Source organism: Amphiprion ocellaris, chromosome 18, assembly GCF_022539595.1.
Source record: "Amphiprion ocellaris isolate individual 3 ecotype Okinawa chromosome 18, ASM2253959v1, whole genome shotgun sequence".
Taxonomy (NCBI): Eukaryota; Metazoa; Chordata; class Actinopteri; family Pomacentridae; genus Amphiprion; species Amphiprion ocellaris.
In genome coordinates, this window is record NC_072783.1 from 28,261,878 (window position 1) to 28,275,044 (window position 13,167).

General features: G+C 39.6%; 1 protein-coding gene across 1 annotated transcript in view; it reads right to left on the bottom strand.

Moving 5' to 3' along the window:
- atrnl1b (attractin-like 1b) overlaps nt 1-13,167 on the bottom strand; it is a 71,009-nt gene that overhangs the window by 41,340 nt on the left and 16,502 nt on the right. Inside the window, exons 18-20 of the mRNA XM_023276985.3 lie at nt 7,378-7,620; nt 6,251-6,388; nt 4,070-4,163 (exon numbers count right to left, since the gene is read on the bottom strand). Of these exons, the coding sequence (XP_023132753.2) occupies nt 4,070-4,163; nt 6,251-6,388; nt 7,378-7,620 (475 nt within the window). The remainder of the gene's footprint in view (nt 1-4,069; nt 4,164-6,250; nt 6,389-7,377; nt 7,621-13,167) is intronic.

The following is a 13,167-nucleotide window of genomic DNA, read 5'->3' on the forward strand; positions in this document are numbered from 1 at the left end:
GGCATTTGCAGAAGGCAAAACAAACACGTACTCATCGGTATAATGCAGCTCCTCTACACTGTATCTTAATTTAATCTACACCTGCATGCATCCATGCACTCATCTGAACTTCAGGCAATCCCCCTGCACTGTATCTTAATTTGATCTACACTCAGCTTGAACCTTTGTCTGTGTTTGTGCACACTGTGATTTCGCAGACGAGACACACACACAGGCAGAAGAAATGTGCTGCGAACCTATGCGATGTCTTTCACACAGATGCAGGCACAGTAGCTACCCCGTTACCCCCAGCATGAGATTCATCCACAATAATTTATGCTTCCAAATGAGCACTTTAATAAGAAATATTTCTCACTCCTCTTTTTTGACTCGTCACTATAACCCAATGTAGACCTCATCAATTGTTTTCAAAAACAATTCTATTCTGCACTGATGCACCCTTCACTTCATTAGTGCAGCTATTATTTGGAGGTCCTAATGGCATCGGTGGCTGCGGTGCATGCATGTGTGAAAGAGTGCATGTGTGTACTTTTGTGTACATTGCAGAAAAGACCGAGTACCCTTGTGTAGAGGTCTTTGTTTAAGGGTTACTGCTGGGGATGGTGCGAGTGAGAGGCAAACCGTGCATGGGGGGGGGGGGGGGGGGGGGGGGGGGGGGTAACACTGATTACATGTAATGAGAACCAGAAATTACATTACAAAGATGGAACAGCAAACACCACACCCAGAATTTTTTTAGTAATTAGATTACAATGACTGATTACTTGATTACGATATCATGTTCAAATGGGAAAATGCATTTTGATTTTGAGTTTAAAGACGACACACACTGAACACTAATTTAATTACGTTGTGTAAATGGGACTGAATTAACAACATATTCTGGAGGTTGATGTTGCTGGCTAAATTTTAAGCTGATAACCACTAATGGGATTGCAGGAACCTTCCCAAAGCTGGCTCCAGAGCTGTACGAGCACATCCCCTCTCTCTAAATGGCCGATGACGGTTGGCCGGCCTGTGTCTGGCCTGATACCTCAGTCTGATTCTGTTGGGTAGAAAATGAGGTTATTTGTATCAACTGTTTGCCAGCTGCCATCCCACTGTTGCTCTTCATTGTGCTGCACTGCATTCCATCTGGTAGCAGAAACCAATCTGACATTTAGTCAATGGTGCAAAGTGTCATTGTCAAAGTTGACAGAAAGCATTGAGGGTTTGCAGAAGTCTCACTCTGCCACAGCCTGTCTGTCTTCACTTTCATTTCTACTCTTTCCCTCTATCTTTTCACCATCTTCCTCCTTCATTCTCTTTACATTCATGGGTTCTTTTGCTCAGTGTTTTTCTTGTACGCTGTGAATACGTGCTTTGGCATTATACTTTTTATGTAGCTGTAAAGTTTTCGACCACCAGTGGTGACACAGATTAGGGATGCCTCGAACCTGACCCAAGACTGGGATTGGAATTGATTATGGGAATTTTGAAGTGACAGGAACTAACCTATGCCCGATGCTTTGTTTACATCTGTTGTTATGCCAACATACAAGAAAAAAAGCTGTGAAAACAGTTCCACTACAATGTAAGACCACTGTCCTAGTTTATCCCAGTGCAATTTAACACAGGTTCACTGGCCAAAGGTCAATAAGCCTCATAGAAGTCTTACACAGATCTACAATACGCGTATATTATCTAGGAAAATGGTATCAGTGATGGGCAGATTCTGAATATAAAGTGAGCGGGGCTGCAGATGTGAAGTGTCAACAAATTTAGCTGTAAAGACAACTCCAAGGAGGACTAACTAATAAACAAAAATGCTAATAATGTAATTAAAATAATTTTTCTTATTTTTAAACGCAACTGGGGCTGCAATAGAGCTGCACAGTGGTTCAGTGGTTAGTACTGTCGCCTCACAGCTAGAAGATCCCTTGTTCATGTCCTGGCCATGTTCTCTTTGTGCATGCGAGAGAAAAACCTGAATAGGAAGAGAGAATTGGTGATTTTGATCTATTTTAGAAACTAAAAGGAAAAAATGACTGCATTGGGTGAGGGTGTGTACGTTTGTCAGTGACCCCTCCATAACTCTCAGTGCATTAGGGGTATTAAAAACATGAGTGTCCATTCTGCTTACAACTGGGAAAGCTGATAGCTAAGATGAGATGGTCCTCCTACACTGGTGGAATCCCCTATGTCAGCAGAAATGGTCCTGGAGGTGGAGTTTCTGTCCGATAATGTCACTGGATGCTTCTGTTTTTACATCACAGAATCAGCAGCATATGAAGAAAAGCAGGGATGCTCTATGTGGTCAGAAATTAGTGCTCCTAACCACAGCAGGAAATTTCTGAATCACTGTACTGCATTAATCATATTATGATGAATCCTATTATATAATTTAAAAAAAGTGAGTGCTTGAAGTGAGACTATGCCGTTACTCAAAATCAGATCAACTTAATTCCCATTAAATGTGTATATACTTACTTTTTAGCGTCTTTATGATTCATCTGTGACATCACTCAAGGATTGCCTGAGTGAGCTCTTATTACATGACAGATAAATTAATGCACTGATCCACTTGGGAGAAAAAATCTCATTCCATTATGTCTAAAATATAAAAGATCTGTTTTGTAAAAGTTCCCTTTTGAACAAAAAAACAAGAGTTCTTCTGGGCTGACTACCTCTTATATTATAACCCTCTGAACCCCCAAATCCACCAGCGGTTTTAATACACATTTTAGTTTTTTTGTTTCTTGAATCACTAAAATTACACCATTTATTGTGGCAAGAAACAGTCTTCATCCTCGATTCATTTCTGACTTTCAGTTTTGTCAGGAAAAACAACCAAATATAAGCTAAAAGTCTTGATATTTCATAAAAATCACTGTATTCAAGACACCTCATTTAAAAATTTGCCAAAAATAAAACGTTTTCAGAAATAATACTCTGTGAAAAGCAAAAAAAATTCTGCAATCCTTGGCACTAAAAAGTAGCCATCAACGACTGTCACATGACAAAAATCTGGGAACTATTCAGCTGAGCTGAAATCTCAAATATGTAGAGCTAAAATTCCTTTACACATTTTTTTAGTATAGTTGATTCCAGGTTCCTTCAATTTTTGAGAAATAAATAAAGAATTAAATTTTCATTTTCTTCCAGCAATGCCTGTACCGTTTCCAGAGTTGCATGACTTTAGATTTCAGTGAAAATTAGCCTGCAATGAGCAAAAATGTGACATGAGCAAGAAATGCCCAGAAACTGCTTGCACTTCAGAATAGTAAATCACTTGCTTGAATCCACCTTTCTTTTCATTTCATTTCATTTAATTTATCCTCCTTAAATCTCCAGGGTGAGTTTTAAACTCAGCGTTTTAACAAAAGTTTATTTTATGTCCACAAAGACAGGTCATAGAGATGATGGAATGACAGAGCCGACATTCATTTTTTTCGGGCAAAACATCATAAACAGCACATAACACCTTGCTACATGTGGCTGTCACACTTGTCAAAATGGGTCTCCCTTAAAGCAGCCCAAAGCATTTCATCAGGGCTGCATCCCAAGTGATTACTGACCTGGTGACAAGCTGCCCAGAGACTCACTTCTGCCTGATGTTACCATCACTCAGTGAAATTCACTTGGAACTGTGTCTCTATATCTCTCATATGACCTTTCTTTTGCAGATGTGAACTTTTCTGGGAAGCACGAACCTGATACTGACGTGACAATTAGCAAAAAGGAAAGTACTATGTATGTTTCGGTTAGGGATAGGATTCAGGAGTCAACAGCTTCAAATAAATTATTGGACTGAAAAGAGGCAACATTTCAACCCTGCCAGGTCTTGATCAGGCAAAAAGCCAACAGGGAGGTCAGTGAACAGACACTGCTTTTTTTCCCCTTCACTGAAACTGCATTGTGGTGTTAACAGAAAGAAGCGAATATTTATTTTTTCTTGACTTGGTATGCCACAAAAGTGAGATTTTAGTTCAGGATTTAGATTATAAGGCCAGTTTAAAAATTACAAGACTGCACTATGCTTCTGTTTTCATGAGGCTTGTGTGTGGGACCATGTGGTCGGTGTACTCACAGCTGGCACTGGTCTCCTTTGATCCCCTTGGTGGTGCAGAAGCACTTGCCAGTTAACACCTGGCACACATTTGCATGGCCATTACACTTACAGGCTGGAACAGGCAATAATCACAGATGGAAAAGAAAGCAGGGGAGGGAGAGAGTGTAAGAAAAAGAGAACACAGGGACAGAAACATTACTAAATGGTATTACACAGTCAAAAATGGACATACAGTGAAGCTTTGACTTATTTGTGTCCGTGTGCTTGATGCACATGATCAGCAATTCATTTCCTTAGTTTAAACATTTGAGTTGATACTCTCCTGAGGGCACATCCCAGTCTACAATTCCCACAATCTGCGCCATAGCAATTGTTTTTCCCACTTTTCAGGACTCGACTAACAGTTGTCCATTGCTTGCAGCGTTTGTGCCAAGCTAGGCTACAAACATCCCTTCTGCTATACTGAACGACTCAGAGCGGAAATTGATATTGATCTGTGCAAGACTGTAAACAACAGTATTTCACAAAAGATTGGGTGAACTGATACACGGAGGAGAACTGCACCCAAGCCCCAGACAGGAGGCAATGACATCCTTTCCAAGTGCTAAACCTCAATCTTAGCACACTCTCCCAAATTGTACATATGAATATTTTTGGAATACTTCGCCCACACTTCTCCTTATTGACAGCTGGTGATAACAGGGATTTAATTTTAATATGTGCAAATCACACTAGATGGGAGGGTTTTAAAAAATGCCCACTGTGCGTAAAACACACACTGAATATGCAGTGGATCCCACTCACTTCAAATTAAAGCATAGATGTTTTCGCATGTAATGACACATAATGATTTTTGTCCCCCAGGCTCTAAAAGAATGAGGAGAATATTCACAGATTGTCACCTGTGTAGTTTCACTTTACAGGTTGAAGCTAAAGCCTGTGCAGTAACAGATGTTATCTGAGACCGTAACGCTCCCATGTGTGCGGGCGTTTGTGTGTGCATGTGTGTGTGACTCCCGTCTGACAATTCAAACAAAAGCCTACATGTAATTTCTCAGGAATGCTACTCATGTTTCATAACGAAAGACTGTAGGTAAATCTCCTCCCGACAATCCTCCTTCAATCAGTCCGTATTTCGTTTAACAGAAAAGACAGCTCCAGACACTTATCAGATACTAATAATCATTATATATTTGATTTAGTGCCCATTCCCGTTCTGTGTTCACACCCATTCTCCGCATTAAATTCGGCAGACATTAGGTGCTTTTGCTTTGAAAACAGGAGTCCTGTATAAATTATGGGTTGGAGTCACTCAAGAAAATTTATTCCGCATCGAGCAGGAGAATGAGATAATAAATCTGCTTCATACGCTATTCAAAGACTCTATCAAAACAGCTTTATATCAGGAGAAAAACTGAGCAGCACACCTAGTACATTAGTAAAACAATTAAGCATTTGAGCTGCAGCTGTTAAAATTTACATTAAGCTGCTTTTAAAACAGTACCTGGCTCTGTATGCCTGGCTGTGAGTATATACCTTAATACTAAAACAAGATATGTGTGGGTGTGTTTTCATTTATTTATTTATTTATTTTAGAAAGCTAGAGGCTTGTGCTTACGGGTAAAAAACATTGGGAACACAAGATTGCTGACCTTCAGCTTCACCTGCAGTTCCCACAGTGTACCACATATGCTCTACACTCACTCCCAGTGTCGGACAAACACATACATACCTTGACATTTCACTGCCTGACCAGACGCCTACTATGATTGTGGTTGTGTTTTCTGATAACACTTTATAAAACCAGCATATGTCATCAATCAAATGGGGCAGACAATTTGTCACAAGTTGAAATCAATACACAATAGTGCCCTCTGTTGCTTAGATGCTGTATCACAACATACTAATCATGCAGTAATTAGAAATCAAGAAGTTGATCACATTTTTCTAAAAGCTTAATTATCATTTACACACTGCAGGGTAGTCTAAATACAACAAAAAACCAATTTCTGTCCTATTCTTTAAATTTAATAGCACTGATCTCTTGTAGTGAAGTGAAATGTATACAAATGATGAGCACAAGGTTCTGGGGGTTGGGGTGAAACTACATCAGTTGACTGCTTCGCCAAAACAATAAGTAAACCCCATTAGGTGCTATGCGTGCAGAATAACTAATGTCTGTAGCGATGCGGCACTCACCCTGGCATTTGCCACCATTGGTCGGGTCTCCATGGTAACCGGGCATGCAAGTCTCACAGTGAGGACCAGTGGTGAGGTTACGGCACTGCTCGCACACACTGCCGTTCACACATGTGCTGTGGCCGTTGCACTGGCATGCTGCGAAAAGAAACAGAACGGTTAATGTCTTAATGCAACTTTCACTGCTTTAATCTTCTGTTGCAGAAATTTCCGATCTTGGCACACTGAGTAAGTCGGGGTTTAATATTTTGAGACAAGGCGGATAATTCTATGCTAACACTCTTGCAATCACAATCTCCATTTGCTTGCAAGTCACATAGGCACATGTGAGTGATTTTATACCTACAGTTGTTGTTTCTTGTGTCTGCCATGTCATCTTAATTATTATTTAGTCACACCTGCCTTATAAAATATTTTTACTGCCTACACCTTTTAATTAACCTGCAATAAATCTCCAGCTGAAAATACAAATATGCATATTAACCTTATTTGCATTGATTGTGCAGCCAAAGTAAGTGAATTGGAGTGCGGCTTTGAGATCTGCTACAATATTCTAGTTCTTAAAAATCGCTCTCGTCTTGGCCACAGACTCTTGCTTTTATGTGAAGCTCTTCATCAAGATGACATCGCAGATTCAAGGCCAGAAAACGTCAATTTGTAAAACTAACTGTATCTAACTGGGAGTTTTAAATAATGACTTCAGATCTAATAATTAGGCAAAATATTACCAAAATTCTTCAAATGACTTGTAGAATTAATAAATTAGAAGAATCACACATAAATCAGACTGAGTTTTTTTTTTTTTTTTTTTTTTTACACATAACCAGCTCCAATGAGCCACTGAGTACTCCTAAGGTTCTCCAATTACTACAAGCAGTGGGTATATTATCATTTTACATAATGTGGTTATATGGACTGGGGCTTGATGAAAAATTAAATGGCATACTAGCATAAGGTTGCATGGAGTCAGCAGGGAGGGATTAGTTGCATAGAGAAGCTGTAACAGGAATCCGTGATAAGAACATCTTTTCAAACTTAAGACGTTGACAGTCAATAGGTAATAACAACCTCCGACATGACGCGTGAGCTGTAACTTTAGTAAGACGGACAGGAAGCTGATTACTCACCAGGGCAGTGAATGAAGGCCCACTCGTAGCCTTTGTCTTTGGGGCAGCTGCCGGGCTCCAAGCTCATGTCATGGGACTGGCCCTGCTGGCTCTGCTGGCCCTGCTTCGCCAGTCTCTTCATCGGCCCCCGATATGAACCTTCCATGCACAGGCCCTTCCCTGTGCTGCTGGGATCTCCACACCAGCCGCACTCGGGTTGCTCCAAGCATTGGGAACATGTCCGCAGGCCCGAACAGTTCTGGGCTGAAGAAGAGCAAATAAGCATGAGAAACTTTATTTTCTTACCTTCATGCTGGAAAGTTTGGTGTTTTAACCCATTGCCACTACCTTCCTTGCTTCACTTCAAAAAGAGTCAAACTCTGAGTTTCCTGCTTTGTTTGTATTCTTTCATCAGCTATCACTTGTCCATTTCTTTTCAACTTATTTACCAGAGCTGTCACCTTGACACCAGCAGAGGAAAAGCAAAATTCTACAGCAACAACAGCAAAGGCAAACAAAATCCTGAAGGATGCTGCAATCAGGATTTTCTGCTTCATCCTTTTAAACAAACAACTTAAATCATTTCTTAGGATTTTATAGGAGCTGCAGATTACGGAGCGTTAATGTGTTTTACACTAAAACGCAAGCTGGTTATCTGGTGAGGTGTCAGGCTGGCAGATCTGAAAGCAGATAAGAGGATAAGGAACAAGTGTTGAGCATTAAACAGCTGACGGAGGTGGGGGCGGGTGCAGGCCAGTGAATGAGAAGGCAAACGTGTCAGAAAAGCGGGACTAGCGAAAAGTTTGTGATCCGAGCAAAGTTCAACAAAAGGCTTAAATGTATTTTGTGAAGTGACACCTCGTCCTAAACTCAGAAACCCACGGGAGCGAATTGTCAGTTGAGGGACGAACTTTCAGGCCACTAAATCGCTCGACAAGTTTCAGCGCCACCACTTGTCTGCCAGACAGACACTTTAGTGGAGAAAATGCCACTACTATTTTAAGGAGACAAACATTGAGTGCTTTTACCTCAGTTTATGTCAAACAAATCTTGAGCTATTCTGCTAATGGATGTGAAGCCATGACAACACAAGAGCAATCACTACAGAGTAAGGCCATTTAAGTTTGTTTTGACGACAGGACATAAGTGGCAGATTTCTAAGGAACATGCCCTTCTGAGAAAAGAAGCAGCTGGATGAGGACTTTTGTCTTGCCACAACACAAAAGCATGTTGGAATTCAAAATCCGCCATAAAAACTAAATCCACATCTTTCCCTTGGATTTTGACAGATGAATCAATATGAGCGAACACGAACGACTAAATCTGATGCCCGGAGGTGTTACATAAATTGGATGAGCGTCTGTACAGAAAAACAAGTCTTGCATCATCCACAGTTGCCAGTTTTCATCAGTTGAGCAAATATAACCTCTGTTCCTTGCCCAGGTTCTCTCAACAAAATTGAATTCATTTATGCGAGCTTCCCAGCGAGTTTTAAAAATGGAAATAAGTTTAACTTCAAATATGTGTGCAATTTTATATTCAATCACAAATTACATCAAAATGCGACTTTTGAGGTCGAAGTCGAGGACATCAGATTTTACAGAATCAGTTTACTGTGCGTTCACTTTGCTGTTCAAAGTCTCCCGTGGTTGCATTTATTTAAATCTGTCTGCTGGCTTGTTTCACAGCCTTCAAATTGTTCTTTCTGGATTTCCTCGAGATACAAAGATTACTGATCAAAATGACAACGTTACCACTTCAATACCTGGTTTTGCCTATCTGAGAGGAGTAGTGTGAAAAGAATCAGATAGCTCCGTGTCTAAACAATACCATTCTTTAATCACTGTTTTTTTTCCACCACAGGACTTCCAGTTTGCAACATCATCATCTAACACTGTGCTCTTCCCGTGTCACATCATCAATTAACACAGATTTTTTTTTCTACAGCTCTTCGCAAACAATCAAAGTTTGCACCTGTACAACACAAGGAAACACGTAAAACTGTGTTCTCTCTTTACAGCTCTTCCATATCAATCAAGAAGATATACTGCCCACCCAAAAAGTTGCACACTAATCCAATTTCAACAGGTCTCACAAAGCTAGGGGTGCAACTCACAAATATTTGTGGGATTATGTTCTTCATTAATTCAGTATATTTTTCTAATAAATTGTGGAAAATGTCTTTAAATTCCAAGGTTCCAAAGTACCTTCTTCAATCAGTCTCTCTTAACCCACCTCCAGTCCATAACCCCAAAATTAACTTTGCTGTAATAAATGACAGAAAAAGAAATTAATCCTCACATGTGAAATCGGTGAGCCTGAGAAATGACTGAAACGAATAATACGTTTTTAGAAGAGTTGCCAATCAAGTTTTAATTGTCGAATAGTTAAAGCCCATCTCACCTACTGTAAACCACCTGAAAAAATGTGGAGTGGGTGTAGGGAGCACACCTATTACTAAAGACCGAATCAAAGACCAAGGAAAATGCTGCAGGGTTGAAAGGAAAGTCAACTCGACCTTGCGTGTTTAAAATTCTGTCTGAACCGAACACAGCTTGAGGGGGTTTGTTTTCCTGACCTACCATGATGAAACAGGCAGACACTGTGTTAATGGCACAGATGACCATGCGTCTGGTTTGGTGGTTTGATCTGGGAGGATATGGCTACACAGAAAGTTGAAGAGATATTTAAGATACTCAATTCGAAGTCCCCAGTTGCAAAGCAAGAAACTATTAACAACTATTCACTAAAAAGTAATAACTACCTGCCCAAACTCAGATTGCAAAATTAGCCTCTTCTCTACTGAAAGTAGCAAAAACAGCACAGACCTTTCACAGCACTGTAGCAAGCAAAGGCATTACCATATATTTTTCACAGGATTGTGGATTTAAATGCATTTTTTTTTAAACAAATCTATATGCTCTAAAAATAAGTACAGAAGAACTAATGCAGGTGAGAAAATTCGAGACTTAAGCAGGGATATAAACTTGAATTTGAAGAGGCAAAGCCTGACAAAGCAAACAGAAAGGCAAGAAACTAGAAAGAGAATTTATAGGACAACCTTCTCTGTCCTTCATGCCAACAGGGACTAATTCCTCAAGACAAATATCCACAGCGAAGAGAAACATCTCTGTGTTACCTGACACCCACAGACACAAATGAATTTGAGACAGCACTCTTGGGCTCTCTAAATTTGTTACTCGCTAAACTGATCAGAGATGTTTTTACAATCTGACACAACTGTGGGTATAATTCATACATCAGGCTGCACAACAGCATCAACCTGAACAACTGCACCGACCTTCAGGTGAAGAAGCTCTCCGATCGACTTAAGGCTGTGGACGTGATCATCAGGAGAATAGCAATGGAAGCATGTTTATCTATCCTATCATGACAGATCAGCAGTGCCTGTATTTTTGCTGCTTTCTTCTTCATAGTTACTCCGCCAGTGATAGGGGGAGTTATGTGATGATCGGCATATGTTTGTCTGTCTGTTTGTCTGTGTGCAACATTACTCAAAACTGGGCCAACGGATTTGGATGAAATTTTCAGGGGAGGTCAGAAATGACACAAGGGCCAAGTGATTAGATTTTGGGATCTGGATCTACGATTTGTTAAATATTTGTGTATCACTGCGAGATAATGGTACAGCATCACTGTAACTATGACTACAAGTGAACACTGCGTAAGCTGCTTGCTGACGATCACATGATTTTGATCCTACTACAAATCAACCGTTGCAGACTTATCGGGACTTATCCATCAGAAATGATACAAGGAAGAATTGACTAAATAGTGGGGGTGTTTCCAAGTCCCATCAATTCTCGCCGCCCGCTACTTATTTAGGTCACATGATGCGGTATCCGTACATAACTTACACATGCATGTGCTCAGTGCAAGGTCATTTTGTTTGTGGGTACATCTATATTAAATGGCCACATTCTATCGTGCCGTGATTTCTGCCACGAATTCTTTCAAGATTTCAGCCGTCAGAAATGATACAATGACTGAGCAGCCTCGGCGGAGTACTGCGTTCTCTTTGTGCTTTTCTTGTTTGCCCTGTGAGTTCTTTGTCGAAGAGTGAAGAAAACTGCCTGCAATTTGTGTAGTATGCAGAACAAAATGCTCAATGAAAGGTATTCATATTCATTTGTTTTCCTCAAAGAGACGTATTATATGCAACAACAAGCTGTGGAGGGTGAAATGACTACAAATTTTACAAAGAGAGAAAGCCAAACTCTGGGATTGTATTGTAATGGGAGTTTATGTCTCTAAACCGTTTTGGTTTGTGACCCCATAAAAAAAAAAATTAAAAAGGGAACTTGTCACCCCTCATGAAATTTTAAATATTTCTATGAGCTGTGAGCATTTGAAACAAAAAAGGTACCAAATTCTTTGACCTGTATACTTTTATACTACTTAGAGGGTGAAAAGCAAAGACAAGAAGACCATACCACACTGTAGCAATGTGTTTTTTTTTTCCTTTTTGTTTTACTATCTAGACTACGTACTGACTGTGGTAGTTCTGGCCAGGTTCACTCAAAACTTGATGCGCCACATCTGAGCTAAACTAATTAATCTGGACTATCATCTGACCACAGAATGTGTTCCCACCATTCATCAGGCATCTTTTCATGTTGTTCAGTAAAGATTAATCTTTTATCTCTCCAGCTGTGATTCAACTCATTTTTAGCTGGTCACTGATCTTTCTTTTCCTTTAATTGTTTGTGACATCTTACAATCATATTTTTCAGTTCCTTTTGTAATTCTTTTTATATGTGGAAACATAATGCATTCATGCAAATAGACAGAGACCACAGGCTCAAAAACTGAGAAAGATCTAGACTTCACAGGCCATTTTTAAAACCACGTTTATACAAGTAGACCAATTAGAAATCACAGGTTTGCTCAATTTTGTTTCAGTCGTCACAGGTTTTCTAACTTGCGTGTCAGTAATCACAGCTGTATTCATTTTTGTTGCATTCAATCTCTACTTCGGGGTCTGAATTTTCCACACAGTCTTTCTGAGGTATTTGTTTTTTGATTGCTCATAAGAGCAAATACTGTACTTGTTGACTTACAAATAATGCACATACTGAGAGATGATACCATTCTGATTCATCTGACATTTAACTAACATTGCACATGGGAGTACTCACTTCTGCTGTATGCTGTGTACTTGTTACAAAAGATAAAGACAGACTGACTCTGCTGCTCCTGCATACTGTATGTAAGTATGAAGGGGCAGTAAGTATTACAATTTTTACACAGGGATTACTCTGACTGCAGTATTTCGCTAATAGCCTATATTGAAATACTATGAAATACTGTTATAATTGTCAGGCTGATGTGTTTTCTTGTATCGTTGTTATGACCATGGCGACACACGTTTCCTTCAACCACCTGCAGGGATAGTGGCGGTCTATAAAGCTCTTCTTTTGGGTCTCCAAAGCTGAAAGGTTTGGGAAGCCCTGCTCCAAAGCACATGCAAATGACACACATGCATATGTTGCACAATGTTGCATATTTCTTGGTCACATATTTATTGCAGCAAGCAGTTTTTTCACTGTAGTATATCAACAAGTATTTCAATAAATGGGTAAGCATTTATAACATTTTATAGAACCATTTGTCTTTCTTATTTATCAGTAAATAAGGTAATAAATTTTATGTTAAGAATTTCATAATACAGTGGAACACAGCTTCATTCCTGATGATCACTTATGGTAAATTAATATTTGTATAACCATATAAGTACAAACAGTTTACCAGTGACTTTCATATTACAAAAACAACAACAAAAATGCTCAA